The sequence below is a fragment of the Euprymna scolopes genome, chromosome 26, assembly GCF_053919585.1.
Source record: "Euprymna scolopes isolate OS-2025 chromosome 26, ASM5391958v1, whole genome shotgun sequence".
Classification (NCBI taxonomy): domain Eukaryota; kingdom Metazoa; phylum Mollusca; class Cephalopoda; order Sepiida; family Sepiolidae; genus Euprymna; species Euprymna scolopes.
Genome location: NC_136507.1, coordinates 58,492,527 through 58,510,372, shown reverse-complemented (window position 1 = coordinate 58,510,372; position 17,846 = coordinate 58,492,527). Strand labels below are relative to the sequence as shown.

The window sequence follows — 17,846 nt, the reverse complement described above, 5'->3', positions numbered from 1 at the left end:
ACCGGGGAATGCTGGCGGGGTTGCCCATACACTTTTTTGCGCATCAGATTGCACCTCCTTAGAGGCGCTGATTTCTCAACCCCACTTTCCAACTCTGGTGTCTAAGTTCTTGCAGTGGAAAAGAACTGAACATCATAATTTATTTTGTCCTTTCGTCCTCGCATTGCATTAGCAATATTTCTTAAAAAAAAAAAAAAGTGGAGAAGAACTGCTGTTTTCTTGGTTAGAACGTTTATTTATTATTAGATAATAAATAAACGTATATTTATAAGATCAAAAAAATCCAACCTTGATCGCCCTTCGGGACCCGTGGCGCAGTTGATAGAGATGTTGAATCTCTACGGTTCAAGATGAGCATTGTCTGAAGATAGCGGTTTCAATCCTACCCAAAACCGGCCAGAGGTTTACTTGGCGAAAAGTTGGTGAGACGACAACAACTACAGATGGCAGTGATTGCTGAGAATGAAGTTAGGAGATTCGAAGTTCCTATCCGTCGCGGTTACCACCTGACGAAGGCCAGAAGAATAGTTGGCCGAAACATCGTGAAAAAACAACTAATAAAAATGAGAATAATAGTCCGAAATAAAAATAAATTAATATATATAATGCTCATCTCCAAAATTAATTCCAATTAAGGAATAATATATATACCAACTGCTGTTTTCTTGGTTAGAATCTGTCTATCTCGCAAAATTATTCACATCCAAAATATCGGGAGTATTGAATTAAAAATTTGGTAGATATGTTAGTAATTACTTGCGCATTTAATTTTCCTCGTGTTAGGCGGATGAGAAAATTTTTAGTTTTTAATGATACAATGATCGATTTTACTGGAGACATGCATTCGAATATCTTATTTCAATTGATTTTGTGACGGTGTTTATTCTAGTGGTGGAACGATTCTAATATTTCCCCCGATTCCGATACAATTACCGATCGCAATAACGATTCTTTATAAATCTCTAAATATTTGACTATAGATTTGTTATTTTACCCGATTACCGTAAAAATGCATATTAAATGTGTATATATTTTCTTAAATGTAAAAATACAGATTAAATGTGTATATATTTTCTCAAATGTAAAAATACATATAAATTGTGTATATATTTCTCATACGTGAGAATACATGTTAATGTGTATATATTTTCTCAAATGTAAAAATACATATTCAATGTGTATATATTTTCTCAAATGTAAAAATGCATATTAAATGTGTATATATTTTCTCAAATGTAAAAATACAGATTAAATGTGTATATATTTTCTCAAATGTAAAAATACATATTCAATGTGTATATATTTTCTCAAATGTAAAAATACATATTCAATGTGTATATATTTTCTCAAATGTAAAAATACAGATTAAATGTGTATATATTTTCTCAAATGTAAAAATACAGATTAAATGTGTATTTATTTTCTTAAATGTAAAAATACATATTCAATGTGTATATATTTTCTCAAATGTAAAAATACAGATTAAATGTGTATATATTTTTCTCAAATGTAAAAATGCATATTAAATGTGTATATATTTTCTCAAATGTAAAAATACATATTAAATGTGTATATATTTTCTTAAATGTAAAAATGCATATTCAATGTGTATATATTTTCTTAAATGTAAAAATACATATTAAATGTGTATATATTTTCTCAAATGTAAAAATACATATTCAATGTGTATATATTTTCTTAAATGTAAAAATACATATTCAATGTGTATATATTTTCTTAAATGTAAAAATACATATTCAATGTGTATATATTTTCTCAAATGTAAAAATACATATAAATTGTGTATATGTTTCTCATACGTGAGAATACATGTTAATGTGTATATATTTTCTCAAATATAAAAAAAACAGATTAAATGTGTATATATTTTCTCAAATGTAAAAATACATATTAAATGTGTATATAGTTTCTTAAATGTAAAAATACATATAAATTGTGTATATATTTCTCATATGTGAAAATAGATATTAAATGTGTATATATTTTCTTAAATGTAAAAATACACGTTAAACGTGTATATATTTTCTCAAATGTAAAAGTACACTTGTAGGGTGGTCTCTAGATGTTAGCTTTAGTAATTAAAAATCAATAAATATTTATTATTTTATTATTACTATCAGCAATGAAAGAACTTGTTTTAAGCAAAATCATTAGAACATATGCACAAATTTTTCTGATTCCGATACCTCACAAATGTTCCGATTTTTCCGATTCCGATTAACCGTCCCAACACTGATGCAATTCTCTACATATAAAAGGGCCAGATATGTCCAAGAATGGAGTGTTGTTGCCACATCTGGGAAGGAGCTGTTAAAAAGATCTTATTCTGCCTTGACAGGGTTCAAAATAGACTTTGTACCCTAGTAGGAGATACCTCTATCTGTTCCCTGCAACCTCTTTTTCATAGACGGGACGTTGTGAGCCTGTCTATGATTTATCGTTATTTTCATGGCAAATGCTCGTCTGAGCTCCAATCTATGGCCACCCCCCTCGCCAAACAGTCACGAGAAACACTCGTCTAGCTGGAAGCACTATGAATTATTTCCCCCCCACTCTTTATCTGTGTTAAAACCTAAACTTAGATTCCATGGCTTCTTTTTTAGAACTGCACACCCGTGGAACTCTCTTCCGTTTGCCTATTTTCCAGCTGATTACAATGTGGCCGTCTTCAAGTCCAACGTAAACATGTTCCTGATGAACCTTTCTCCTTAAGTAATCTAATTTACCAAGTTTACACTACTAAAGATTACTATATTATCCCATTGACTACTGTACACTCTTTAACCCTTATCCTCAAGTGGCCTCTGTGCCTTGATAAGTGGTGACCTCTTTGTAAAAAAAACAAAAACAAAAAAAAAAACCCAAAAATCAAACAAAAACATGAGTAAGTAATAAATGAAATAAAAAATATAACCGGGTATATTGAACAGACGTATCTTTAAAAAGATACTGTTCTTACATTTGTCGTAAGCAATGTTATCTCCGGCAACTTTGTCAAGTTTCTCATATGAAGGTCAAAAGTTTACGGGTTTGACCAAAAAAATACAGCGTGCATTTGGTTTAGCTAAATATGGAACGGAAGTCACTAAGCATAAAACGAAATACGAAACCATATGGAAACACTTCTTGTTTTATCATGAAACAATATAAAAAAAATAATAACCTGTTATTTGCTTTTCATATTTCTTTTTTAATATTTATAATATATTCACATGGAAATATTTCATTTCAAAAAATTTTCATAGTTTATATTTCTATAAATATTTAAAGAAGCATTTAACATATATTCACATGAAAATCATTAAAGAAATTATTGTTTTTAGATTACTATGAATAAAGTTTTTTTTTAACATATATTTTTAAATTCTTAGCTAAATATGTAAATAACCAAACTCGTCATTTCTTTTCGCGATGACATAAGTGTTAAAAGCCAAAATAAAAACTATTTATAGAAATGTAAAAAAAATAAAAGTTTATTATTCTTCATTGTTTCATAATAGCACAAGAAGTGTTAAAACTAAAATAATTTTTTGAAATAAATTATTTCCGCATAGTTTCGTATTTCTTTATGTGCTTGGTTACTTCCGTTTCATTCTATATTTTAGCTAAACCGTGTCCACTTCCGACGCTTTAACTTTGGATACTAAATTTTTGGATTTAGCCAATTTATGTATTATTAATTATCTGATCGAAAATATAAGCTACAGAAAAGCGACGTTGAGAGAAACAAAGAAAAAAAAAGCAAAGAAAAAAACAAAAAAAACAATTAATAAATGAACTACAGAACATAATAATTTGAAGAATTCATAGAAAGAGGTAAGACCAACGGAATGAAACTCTAAATAAATATGAAAAATAACAAACGCTAAATAATAAATCGATGAATTAAATGAATGAAAAATATAAAATTGAGAGAATAAATGTAAAAAGAATGAAGATCTATCCTGTTAGAGTTCAAAATCGGCTTCGAAACCTAGTAGGTGATGCTCTTTTCTCTTCTCTGCTACCTCTTTCCTACAGAAGAGATGTTGCGAGCCTGTCTCTGCTCTATTGCTGTTTTCACGGCAAGTACTCGACTGAACTCCAATCTATGGTTCATCCTTTGTCAAACTTGCATAAAAATAGCCCCGACCAGCTACAACCACTATCTCCAATCTCCCCACTATCTGTGCCTAAATCTAAACGTAGATTCCATGAATAAAGCTTCTTTCTCAGAACTGTCCGCCTGTGAAACCCTGTTCCGTTGACCTGCTTCCCAGTTTAATACAACATGGTAGTATTTAAATCCATTGTAAACAAGTTCTTGTCGAGCCGTCCCCATAAATAATTAAATTCTACCAATTTACACCATTCCACTATAATCTTTATCCTCGAGTCACCTTCGGCTTTAATAGGTAGTAACTCCCAAGTAAGAAAAATCTAGATAAAAATGATGTATAAATAGGGGAGAATAAATAAGACGAAAAAAACAAAATGAATAAAAAACAGAGTAAACAACACAAAAGAATATATAAAAATAAAAGATATAAATAAAAAAGAATGAATGAAAAATAAATAAAGAATTAATAAAAAATAAAGAATGAAAAAAAATAATGACTGTAAAAAAAAAAAGAAATAATATTAAAAAAAAAATAAATAAAAAGGAAAAAACGAAGAAAAAAGTGAATAAAAATTAGGAACGAATAAAAAAGCAAAGATAAAGAAAAAGAAACAATAAAAAAAGTAAGAATAAATGAAATGTGAAGACCGGATAATTAAAAAAAAATAATAAAAACGAATGAATAAAAGAAAGATAAAACATAACGAAGAAATAAAGAATAAATAATCAATAAAAATAAAGAATAAATAATCAATAAAAATAAAGAATAAATAATCAATAAAAATAAAGAATAAATAATCAATAAAAATAAAGAATAAATAATCAATAAAAATAAAGAATAAATAATCAATAAAAATAAAGAATGGGATGAAGTAGAACGCAGTAAAAATTAAAGTAAAATGGATAAAAGATATGAAAAAGTGAAAAATAAATAAAAATTATGAAAGAAAAAATATGAATAAAATATATGAAAGAAAAAAAAATGAATAAAATATATGAAAGAAAAAAATGCATAAAAAATATGAAAGAAAAAATGCATAAAAGATAGGAAAGAAAAAATGAATAAAATATATGAAAGAAAAAATGCATAAAAGATAGGAAAGAAAAAATGAATAAAAGATAGGAAAGAAAAAATGAATAAAATATATAAAAGGAAGAAAAATGAATAAAAAATATGAAAGAAAAAAATGAATAAGATATATGAAAGAAAAAATGAATAAAATATATGAAAGAAAAAAATGCATAAAAGATAGGAAAGAAAAAATGAATAAAAGATAGGAAAGAAAAAAATGAATAAAATATATAAAAGGAAGAAAAATGAATAAAAAATATGAAAGAAAAAAAACGAATAAACATTATGATAGAAAAAATGCATAAAAAACGAATAAAAGATAGGAAAGAAAAAATGAATAAAAGATATGAAAGGAAAAATGAAAAAAGATATGAAAGAAAAATTAGAGATAGATAGATGGATGATGATGATGATGATGATGATGATGATGAATAAATAAATAAATACATTAAAAACTGTCTATCCATTCCCAACTAAGTTCTTAATTCTGTCCTTTTGACAGATTGGGTGTGAATTTCGCGTCGACAAATGTTGACATCCTAGAATTATGGAGTCGCGAAAGTATCAGCCCTATCGGAGTTTACTGTCGATAGACATGGCCGCTTGCTTAAGAACTAATTGTAAAACGCGAGTTAACTAGAGCATGTAGGGTCCCTTTTTCTGACAATCCAGGTGTCAATGTCGATTCATGAGGAAGGAGCTGCGGATTGAAACACCGACTGAAAGCGAAAAGGAGTAAAAAAAAAAAGAAGTATTTTCTCTCCTGGCAGCTGACATGACACGCCGACTGCGTTGGAGGGTCATCATGACGCAGGCTGGTGATAGTTTTTTTGTTTATTTAGCTTACAAACACGTAACTAATTTTTTTTCTAAGATAATATCTATTTGCTAGTGTAGTCTTCACGTTAGAGAATATGGCTGTGATAAATGAGGTTTGAAATAAAGAGAAGAAAACTGGTGCGTGTTCACACACACACACACACACACACACACACACACATATTCAAGCAAAAATTTTGAAATACAACGGAAACACTTCGCTCTATGATTTTTTTAATCAATTTTTTGATTTTCCGTATAATATTTTTTTTATATCAAAATCAAAAATATTAATAAAAGTTCCTTGTAGTTGCTGTCACGGGTGCTTTCGATTCGTCCACGAATCATCCTCAGGTAAAAGTGCGAAGGAGCGAAAATAAGAATTAAGTTATAGATTTATTATATTTTTTACTACACTATCTCGTTCTTTTCTTTTCCATGTTTAAGCTTAACCATATCACTTTTCATGCTATTGTAATCCATGATTTTTCCAGGCTTCTAGTACATTCACTTATTCTTTAATTTCAGTTTTATTTTTTTGCCCCCATAAACATGATGTATACATATGTAATAACAATGTTCGAGATGGGACAGAGTTGCAGATGTTTAGGCTTCTTTCCATGGGGTCCCGATTTTGAATTTCGCTAGATTCAGCCACTCTGATCAGTCGTAGACGACGAAACACGTGTCAGTGGATAATTATATTTTAAACACACACACACACACACACACACACATATATATATATGTATATAAACATTGTTGAACAGCACGGAGTGTTTTTGCTTAATCGTCTTTTTTTTTGTAATTTCTCCATTTTTCATATGGTCATTCTAATATCTCTGTCAAATTTGTGCAACAAAGTTTTACAGACGTTTTCGTCCATCAGTGTTTCTCTTTTGCAAGTACTTTCAACTGATTTTCCTCATGCAGTTTATGATTACTATTTCGTTTAAAACCTGGGTGCTTTCATATGCTTAAGTTCAAATTAAATTTAAATTACTAAAAATAGTGCAGCGTCTTGTGTGTAAAACGAACAAAAAACAAAAACAAAAAAAAAACAAAAAAAAAACAAAAAAAAAAAAACAGATGAACGAAAACGACCATGAAACTTTCTTACAAAAATCCAACCGAGATGTTAGAACGATCATACGAAAAATGGAGAAATTACAGCAACAAAAACAAAGACGATTAAGCAAAAACCACTCCGTGCTGTTTAACAATGGCTGTCTAAATGAAAACATGCTGCCAAAATACACGATATATATATATATATATATATATATATATATATATATATATATGCACACATGCATACATATATATATGATGATTGCAACGTCTTGTCAGGCGAGTGCCACTCCCCCAGACATTTAAAATCCATGAGCCCAAATACCTGAGGGAGTATCTATACAAAGATGATATTACAGAGTCTTAGCTTTGTACGACAGCTAAGTCTCTCTCTCGGTTCAAAATGTTGAGATCCAGCAACAAGCAAGAGCAAGATAGCCAGCAACAAATTAAACTGCACCCCAGCTTAATGCGGGTACTGGTCTCCCGCTTTATGTTTTTTTAAATCAGAGATTTGCTTCTCCTAGAAAGGTTGCCTTCACCACGGCTTGCGTGAGCCCTCTCCACCCCAATACACATACACACAAATATACACGGTGCTAGTTGGCCGTTGACCCAGAAAAAGAGTTTATTCGCCCATATATACACATACACACATTTATATACACATACTCACATACATACACACACATACACACACAAATATATATATATATATATATATATATATATATATATATATATATATATATATAAAGAATGGAAGAACATCTAAAAAAATAACACTGTTCTGATATTAATGCCACCTCTCTCTGAATTCTTTCCTCGCTTTTGCTCGGAACTAAACATTTCCCTGTCCACTTTCATATCGCACTCGGCATCTTATTCGCTTCATTATCTTTTCTATAATCGCCTGTTCCATTAATGCGACTAATTATCCCGCCTATGGAACACCCACTTCGCCTCTCCCAGGCCGCGTATCAACACTCTCTCGCACATCCTAAGTAGTTTCAAGAGAAGAAGACACATCTTCGCTCGCTTCAACCAATAAAAGGAATTAATTAAGGTTAGGAACGCACTTAAAGAAATATTAAAAAAAAAAAAAAAAAAAAAATGAAACGTATATATATATAATAAAATACTGAACGAGAATCGAGATTTTTCAAAAGTCGTAAAAAATGTTTCACGAAGAAAAAGACGGAAAGCAGAAGTAATGAAGAAGAAACCTAGAATAAAAACAAAATTTAAAAAAATAAATATTTTAAAAATTCAATTGAAAAATCTTATTAAATATATAAAATGAAAATATGTCTTAAAATAATTTTTAATTAATGGCTAAGAGAATTTAGGGATAAAATGCGTAAATCTGGATGAACGTTTCCTAAACTAAAACCCGAAGACTTTTGTCTTGCGGCGATTTTTGCCAGGCAAAAAATTAGGAACTTTAATTTGCATTAATAACGTACGTCCTCTTATTTCTCAAATAACTTAGTTTCCTTGATCGATCAATAGATAGTCCCCTTTGTCTGTCACACTTCAGTGTACTCTACTATGCTTAAGTGAGGAGCTATAAATTAGACGCCAGATTTATAGGGTCATCCTGAGTCGAGAGTTGTGCCCCGAGATGTTTGTTCACATTACATTTAAATTCCGATATGCCATAAACAAACGAACGTAACCAGCCAATGAATATCTCTCCCAAGCTATTGTGTTTAAATAACCACTTGCTATACAACGTGCTTTCTCCATTTTGGTTGCTGGCATTTCCACACTATAGCGTTCTGCTGTAATAGTCGGTACTCTTGTGAAAATTTCGAGCTGAACTTTGGGTTTTCGTTTATAAGTTTCTTTAATTCAGTTCGGAATTCCCCCGAAAACAAAACTTGTAGCCAGCGCCTATGTCCGCAATGTTTTTCTTTTGTTGAATAAGTCCGGAGATCCGTATTTTTAGACTACTGCTCTCATCTTGACTGTGAGTCACGTAACGTATTGGTCGATGTAACCTCCGACCTTCTTCAGGTGTACCTTGTCGAACTCGGAAATCTCTCTGCCGAACTCGCGAATCTTCACGAGATTTAAGACGGGACTATTTATTTAATCCACGGGAGTAGCATGTTCTCGTTCTCGTTCCGTCAGCCATTACCGAGCAGAAGTCCTAAGCAATTCGCAATTCGTATTGAATAAAGTACTTGGTAAAATTCAATTATGAGCTATCTTACCTTGGCCTTTTAGCCAAAATCAAAGTGTAGTATCTGTTCTTTAGATGTTGCACTTCAATTTCTTGTTCTCTTTCAGTGGAGGAGCAGTCCTTCACGACTGAGACAATTTTTTTTATTTTTGTACCTTTTCTCCACGTTAAAAAACAACCCTGGTGTCTGTCCCCTGTGGAGGCATTGTAAATAGGTACATTCTTTTGGAGGTTGAAGGTCCAATTTTCAGCTCGGGCGACACTAAAATGCAAGTGCGAATTACTTAGTACTTCTACGCAGTCATGGTCGATGAAACGAGAGTATGTTACATCCGTGGATTAAATAAACGGTTACGTTCGAATCGTTATAAAAATGGGATTAACCAAAATGTGTATAATGCATGTAGGAATACCTCATCTTCGGAGTGTCCCCAAATACAACCGTCCACGAAAAGGTTGATATGTCGATAAAATAATGCATAGTACAATAAAAACAGAGAAGTGACCTGTTGATCTAAAGCCGAGAATGTAAGAGAAATGTTGTACTAACCTGCAATAAGTGAGACCCGAGCTCCTTTTCTAAGGCGGTTTTTGGGGCTGATCTATGACCCCATGCATCCCCAAGACCTGCAAGGAAGAGAAAAGGTGAAATAGAGCGGCGTCTGATTCTGGCGGTTACCAAGACAACGCGTGGCTAAAAACCACTGTGATGCGAAACCAGATAAATGCTAGGATGGAAAGATTTTTTAATGGGTGTGCACACTTACTTGCCCCCCCCCCATCTTCTAACTGCAGCAAAGTTAGATACAAGGTCAGTTAATGGTGGGGGAATACAGCTATGTTTCTATAAAAAGGGATTTCTGGGTGAATGCGAAATTTAGGCGTGATAAACCAATATTCTACACAAAGGAGGATGTAATGCCTGGGAAGATTGTCTCTATGACCAAATAGAGCCATAATTTACTCTGATATTAGCTTAAGAGTCTGTGCCAGTAAGTCTACGTGTTATTAAAAAATAAAATTCAAAGAATAAAATAATATAACGAAAACGCGGAAGGAAGCGATAGAGAGAGACGAACGAGAGATGTAGAGAGAGAGAGAGAGAGAGAGAGAGAGAGAGAGAGAGAGAGAGAATTAGATGGTAAGTTATAGGGTTAGTAACCGATAATGAGAGAGAAAGAGGAATAGAAGGAACAACACAACGAGAGAGAGAGAGAGAGAGCGACAGAGAGAGAGAGAGAGAGAGAGAGAGAGAAAGAGAGAGAGAGAGAGAGAAGGGGAGAGAGCTTGAAAATAGAGAAACAGGTGACAAATTAGAGAACGGTAACGAAAAAATCTGGAAAGTAGGATTGAGGAAGAGGATTGGTTGGAGAGAAAAAGAATGTAAAAAGGAAATAAATAAAGAAAGACGTTGTGTAAAACGCGCAAATGAGACTCATTAATTTTACCGTTCCTAGGACAGGTATTCTTCCATTACATATATCTCTATATCTGCTATTATAAAAAAGGAACTGTGAATCTGTGTGTGTGTGTGTGTGGGTGTGAGAGAGAGTTCGTTCCCTAGGGTCTCGAAAACGGCTGGATAGATTTTTATGAAATTTCACAGGAAGATACTTTATGTGCCTGGTAGTATTCTTAGATAGGTTTTGTGTCGAGGTGTATTCGATAAGTATCGATAATCGATAATCGAAATAATCCGATGAAAGGAAGATTTTGACCAAAGTTAACACCTTACACAGCCTAACATCACAAGGGCATTTGAAAAGTTTTGTTACTACACAAGCCGAAAAGTCCAACATATAAAATCAACAGTAGGTTATTTGATATCACAGGGGTGCGTTCGAAATGAATATTTCTGTTTAAAGCACAATTTGACAATGATACTTGACTTTTTCATTTGAAACTTAAATTCAAACCATTATCACCTCACAACCAGTAATGCCAGGCATATAAAATCAACAGTAAGTTCTTTGATATTACAAGGGCGAGTTTGAAATAAATGCTTTTGTTTACAGTTGACGCATAATACTTAACTTTAGCATTTTAAACTTTAATTCAAGCCATTATATATAAAATAATTTTATAAAATCAACAGTAGGTTCTCTACAGTGCAATGTAGACTACAATATATTGTAAACTAAGTCACTGCAAGAGACATATGAAGCAAAGAATCAATCGATTCGATTGAAAATTAGGCAATTTTATCGATTTCGATGAGACTAAAAATATGGGAATGTGAAAGATTCGTTAATCATCATTCGATCCCGTTAAACGTCGGCTCACCCTGCTAATATATATATATATATATATATATATATATATATATATATATATATATATATATATATATATAAAGCTGAACATCTGTGTGTGTGTCTGGTCACGAATAGGCTCCTATATGGTTGACTGTTTTAAAAAACTGATTACATATAAGGATAGAAGATGTACCGAGACACAGGAATGGGTATGTTTGATCTGGCAGAACGGTGGTTCATAAAAATTGTGGAGTCTGCGTTCGCGCCTAATCCCCAAAGTATGGAAACAAAAAATGAAAAAAAAAAAAACGTTTACAAGTGTTTTTGATATAGATGTACATAATGATACTTTGATAAGTATGTTTCAACTTAAATAGGGATGGTATAATAAATTGTGGGGTCTACGTTCGAGCCTGTACTCCATGGAAATATGGCACAAACTTTAACAAAGACTTTTCATATCTATTTGCGTAAGTATACTTTGATAATTATGTTTCAGTTTGAAGAAATATGGTATAATAAAATTATTGGGTGTACGTTCGCGCCTGACCTCCATAGAATGTAAATATGTCACAAAGTTTAACAAGGTTTTTTAAAAAGAGGTGAGGGTCCACAATAACACCTTAACTTTAATCTTAATTCACGTTAGCTTTTATTTATTTATTTTTTAGTTAAATCATATTGTGTCGAATAAATTCACCTCATAAATTCGCGTTTTTATTAAAGTGAAAGCCAAAAAAAAAAAAAGAAATCATATAATACATATATGCATGTATATATATATACATATATATACATAAAAGCATATATATACATAGATGCATATATATATATATATGTATATATATATATATATATATATATATAGAGAGAGAGAGAGAGCAAGCAAGAGCCTTCAATAAGCTTCCAGATTTTTTTGTACAAGCATTTAAAATTGTCGTAGACTCTTGAAAATTCAGTATGTTACTGCCATACATATTATGAAATGACCGACCAATTTTTATGATTTCAAGTTCAAATGAAAAGGAATCGGAACACACCTTACTAAAGTATGATTTTCACAGCTAGTGAAATTACAAATGTAATCTGTATGTGAAGACACTTTAGAAAAACAATATGCAGAAAAAAAATCAGTTTTAAACTTGGAAAAATGACACAGAAACGTATGGAATGCTTCAGACTGCTTTTGGACCATCTTGTATGAATCGAGCATCAGTTTTTGAGTGGCATAAGAAATTAAAGGAAGACGACCAGTCTGTGAGGGATGATGAGGTGTGGGAGGAGTAAGTCAGAACACCAGAATTGATCGTGTGCCTCTAGAGAGAATAAGGGCATGGTTTGATGTCAGTGTGAGCAACTCAAGATGCGGAAGATTACCATGAATGCAGCAGTCCACAACTCCGTCCTTGTCACGGACTATTTGACCAAGATAAGCATCAAGACAGTTCCTCACCCTCCCGGAAATCCAGACCTTTCTCCCTGTGACTTTTAGTTATTCCCTAAGCTAAAGAAAAACCTCAGAGGCTGTCGGTATGAGACAATTGAGGAGATGACAGAAACTGTGACGAAGAGTCATTTACATGCTCTCACAAGAAGACATCAATGGAAGTCTTCAGAAGTTGTAACGATACAACAGCATTGCAGCCGCAGGAGATTACTTCAAATGGGGCTAGAGTTTTCTGTATATACTATCAATAAATGTGCTTATACGAAAAATGTCTAGAAACGTATTGAAAGCACTTCGTGCATATATATATATATATATATATATATATATATATATGTATATATATATATATATATATATATATATATATATATATATATATATATATATATATATATATATATATACTAAACAACTGATGACCCCTTAAAAAATAAATTATAGGTATTATAGTAAATTCGAGAGCGAGTTGATGCAGTGATTGCAGGTGATTAAATGACTTACTGACTGGATGATTTTCTAACAAATGATAAAAAATATTTTTTTGTATAGTTTTAAAGGTTAAAAACTTCAAAGACTATATATATATATATATATATATATATATATATATATATATATATATATATAAATCCAAATTAATAAATTAAATAAAATATAATCTTAAAAAGATACGATACAAGTTAGAAAAGCATTTCATCCAAGGCATGAAAATTGTTAAACAAAATGTTTTTACTATAGGCTTTAAAAATAACGGTACAAGATTCAATTTGAAATTTATTTATCTTCAAAGTGCACTTTTTTAAATTTTACATTTTATCCGTGAAATTTAATAGCTTACTTTGTATGGAAACCTGTGATTATAAGTTTTACAAGATATTACTGGCAGTAACAGATCCACCGGAGCTATATAAATATCTTTTTTTTTACCGGACCCATTATATAAACAAAGGAAAATTGCTCCAGGGAAACGCCTACTTCGGACCATTACATTGTGATGTGGATTATCCAAAATACAGTTTGGATCATTTTACCACACTTCTATCAAAGACATCCATTTCAGATTTTACCATGCAATTTGGATGTGAATTTTTATATCCTTTCCAATAACTTCCTTTAATCTATGACATTTAAAAACTTAAACAACTTTTAATTGTGATTTTCCATGTCTCACTGACTTTAGCAAATAAGGTGTAAACCATTATAACTATTTGCTAATATTTTCTCCTCTGAAGAGATGGTAGACATCGAAATCCTATAGGATAAGGAGTTATAATATTTCAAATGTATTCTTTGTCTTACATAGAATAATAAAAAATCTTTTGATTTGAAATTCAAACATTGCACGCCAAAAATGTTTAAATTCATTGAATGACTAAAATTTGAGATATATATATATATATATATATATATATATATATATATATATATATATATATATATATATATTCCATTATTTAGCCGTGCCTGGAAAAGTAGATGAGGATTCAATATCCTCCCCACCCCCACCCGTGAAATTTTAGAATCGGAATTGGTAATTGTATCGGAATCGGGAATGTAGGATAGATTCTTAATTGTATCGGAATCGCGTGTAATTGCGCTTTTTTTTTTTTTTTAATTCAATTTTCACCCCAAACAAGGCACAGTGCCACTTTGAAGCAGGGGGCTAATATTAGGGAATAAATTAGCGGGGTCATTATGAAGGGAGAAGAGTAGAGAGATGTTTGTTAACATTACACTTGAACTTCTGCATATCATTGCAGTTGGGAAAGCAGAATCCCGGAAGGGAGTTCCAAAGACCCGCAGTTCTGGGGAAGAAACTATTGGAGTAAAAGGTTTTCTTGCACCTAGGGATCTCTACTGTAAAGGGATGAGACTTAGTAGCTTGTCGGGTTTGTCGGGGGTAGTTACGTCGGGGAGGTACAAGTGTTTGCAGTTCGTCAGAGCATTCACCATTAAAGTATTTGTAGAACAGGCAGAGGGATGCAACATCTCGTCGATGGGACAGGGGTTGAAGCCTAGATGACAGTTCAGGACCTATCAGGTTGGCGACTCTTTTTTGAACCCTGTCCAGGAGCGAGAGACAAGCAGCAGATGCACCAGCCCAGATGTGACAACAGTACTCCATACATGGGCGAATGGTTGCCTTATAGAGGTATAGGATACTGGCAGGCGTAAGTAGTTTTCTAGCACGGTAGAGGGAGCCAACCTTCCTTGCAGCAGCCTTGGCAATGCTCTCAATGTATCTATTCCAGTTCATATTCCCTGTAAACGTTAGGCCGAGGAATTTAAAAGAAGTACTTTCAGGCAATGTGTTCTTGGCCATTGCTATTGGTGGTAGAGAAGGTTTCTTGTAGTTATTGAAGGAAACAAGCTTAGTCTTAGCAGCATTGAATGTGACCAACCATTTTTGTCCCCATTCCACTACGGATTGGAGGTCATCCTCTAGTGTTTCTGCCATTTCCTTGGATATGTGTTCATTTGTTTTCCCCTCATATCTGTTATAGAGAGTGGTGTCATCGGCAAATATACCCATCTCCGAAACAATATTATCAGGGAGGTCGTTTATGAATATCAGGAATAATAGAGGTCCAAGGATAGACCCCTGAGGTACTCCCGCATTTATGTCATATTGTTTGGATGTATGTCCGTCGAGGACAACTTTGATTTTTCTATTACTTAAGAAGGATTTAATTACATTATGAATTCTTCCAGTGATTCCATATGATTTAATTTTCCTTAGAAGACCATCGTGCCATACCCTGTCAAAAGCCTTAGATATATCAAGGGCCACCGCTCTACCCTCCCCTGTTTTATCCAATGAACGGTATATACGTTCAGAAACAACAGTTAAGATATCTGCTGTTGAACGGGCTTGCCTGAATCCATATTGTTTGTCAGTCAGGAGTTTAGCAGCTGTTAGGTGCTGGACTAGGACTTGATTAACTAAGGACTCAAATATTTTGGCGAAAAGCGGGAGGAGGCTAATGGGGCGATAATTTAGTGGGTCAGTTCTTTCACCAGAATTCTTGAAGACTGGTACCACAGAGGCGGTTTTCCAGCAGTCGGGAAAACAAGATTCGTTAAGGCATTTATTGTAAAGTTTGGACAGAACTGGAGCAACCTCGGCAGAGCATTTTTTTAATAGCACAGCCGGGATGAGATCTGGTCCACATGCTTTTGAGGTGTCTAGGTTTTTTATAATAGCATGTACCTGAGAAGGGGTGATTTTCAAATCGTCACGTGTGGCGTCTATTCGCAGAGGAAAATCAGGGAGTGAGTGATGTACCGAGTTCAGTGTGGAGTTTGAGGCAAACCGACTGGCAAGCAGATTAGCCTTGTCAGTTGCCGTGCAAGCAACCTCATGATTGTTTGTTAGTGGGGGAATAATTGACTTTCCCTTATTAACTACGCTGTTGTAGATTTTCCAAAAATCCCGGGTTCCTAATTTCTGTGCTTCGATGCGCTTTCTGATGGTTTCAGAGTAATTAAATAATCGGTTATTTATTCTACGAAGCTGGGCACATATAGAACTCACAAAGCGAGAAATGAGACCGTACAGGATTCGAAACTTCGGCTAATGTCGCATTAAATAACTAGTCTCTCATTGGTCAATGAGTAGGTACTTACTGACGGCCTCGTTGTGTACATTGGATGGCGGGAGTAGGAAGGGTAACGTCGTCACAGGACATGATGTAAACAAACTAAATTATCTATTCCCTTAAAGTGCAACCCCCTCCTATCTCTTTATCTTACTCTCTCTCTCTCTCTCTCTCTCTATCTATCTCTCTCTCTATATATATCTCTCAGTAACTCTGCACTGCCAAAAAGTAGAAGTTTAAAACATTTACGGATGCCCACTTATCTCAAGAGAGTCATGTTTGGCTCTATCTTTTAATCAAAATATTTGATAATACGAAACTGTTGCTAAATCTAAGCGACCGGAAACAGATTTGCAAAGAAAAAAAATTAAATTAAATTAAATTAAATTAAATCAATCACTTCCTCTTAAAAACACAACAAATAATCAACCTAAATAGAACGTTATTTCTTCAAACAAAAATGATGTCATTAAATTCAAATAAAACGAATTAAAATAATTTTACTTTGCAGGTCAAGGTCTACCCCTAACCCACTCTTCCGAAAAGTAGTTCCGAATTAGCCCTGGAATAAAACAAATCAAAATGTGTGGTTCGGCCTCTGTTTTTATTTTCTTTACTTCTATTGTGAAGATCATGTTTCATCTTTAGCTAATCAGACAAAAAATAAAGATCACTCCGCTAATCTAAACGGAGCATGTTCGCTATTTTCGACCCGTCTGCTTTCATTTACGAGTCATTAAGCCTCGAGGGATAATTCTCTTTCGTCTGATTTCCTTTCGTTTTTGTTACTGACTCCGACTTGAAGAATGTGGGCAGAGAGTAAAGGTGAGATGCAGCCAGAAAATAACGAAAAGAAAATAAGAAAATATTACGACTGGGACTTATTTTATGCGGATTTAGATTAGAATAATTAAACAATCATGGGTATTCTTAAGATGCGTCCATTCAATTTTAAACGTGACAGACCAACGAAAATGCTATTTCAAAATAAGCGTGACAGAACAACGAAAATGCTATTTAAAACATAAGCATGACAGACCAACGAAAATCCTATTCAAACATAAGCGTGACAAACCAACGAAAATCCTGTTTTAAATATAAACTGACAGACCAACGGAAATCATATTTCAAACTTAAACGTGACAGACCGACGAAAATGCTATTTTAAACAAGTGTGATATATTGATAAATCCTCATTTTACAACCTAAGCCTGAGGAGATCGACAAAAATGATATTTCAAGCCTAAAAGCAAAAGATCTAGGAAAAGGACA

The 17,846-nt window shown here is 32.9% G+C and overlaps 1 protein-coding gene across 1 annotated transcript in view; it reads right to left on the bottom strand.

Moving 5' to 3' along the window:
* Positions 1-17,846, bottom strand: part of LOC145248084 (uncharacterized) — a 480,098-nt gene that overhangs the window by 107,729 nt on the left and 354,523 nt on the right. The window contains exon 4 of the mRNA XM_080109862.1: positions 9,821-9,897. Within this exon, the coding sequence (XP_079965988.1) occupies positions 9,821-9,897 (77 nt within the window). The remainder of the gene's footprint in view (positions 1-9,820; positions 9,898-17,846) is intronic.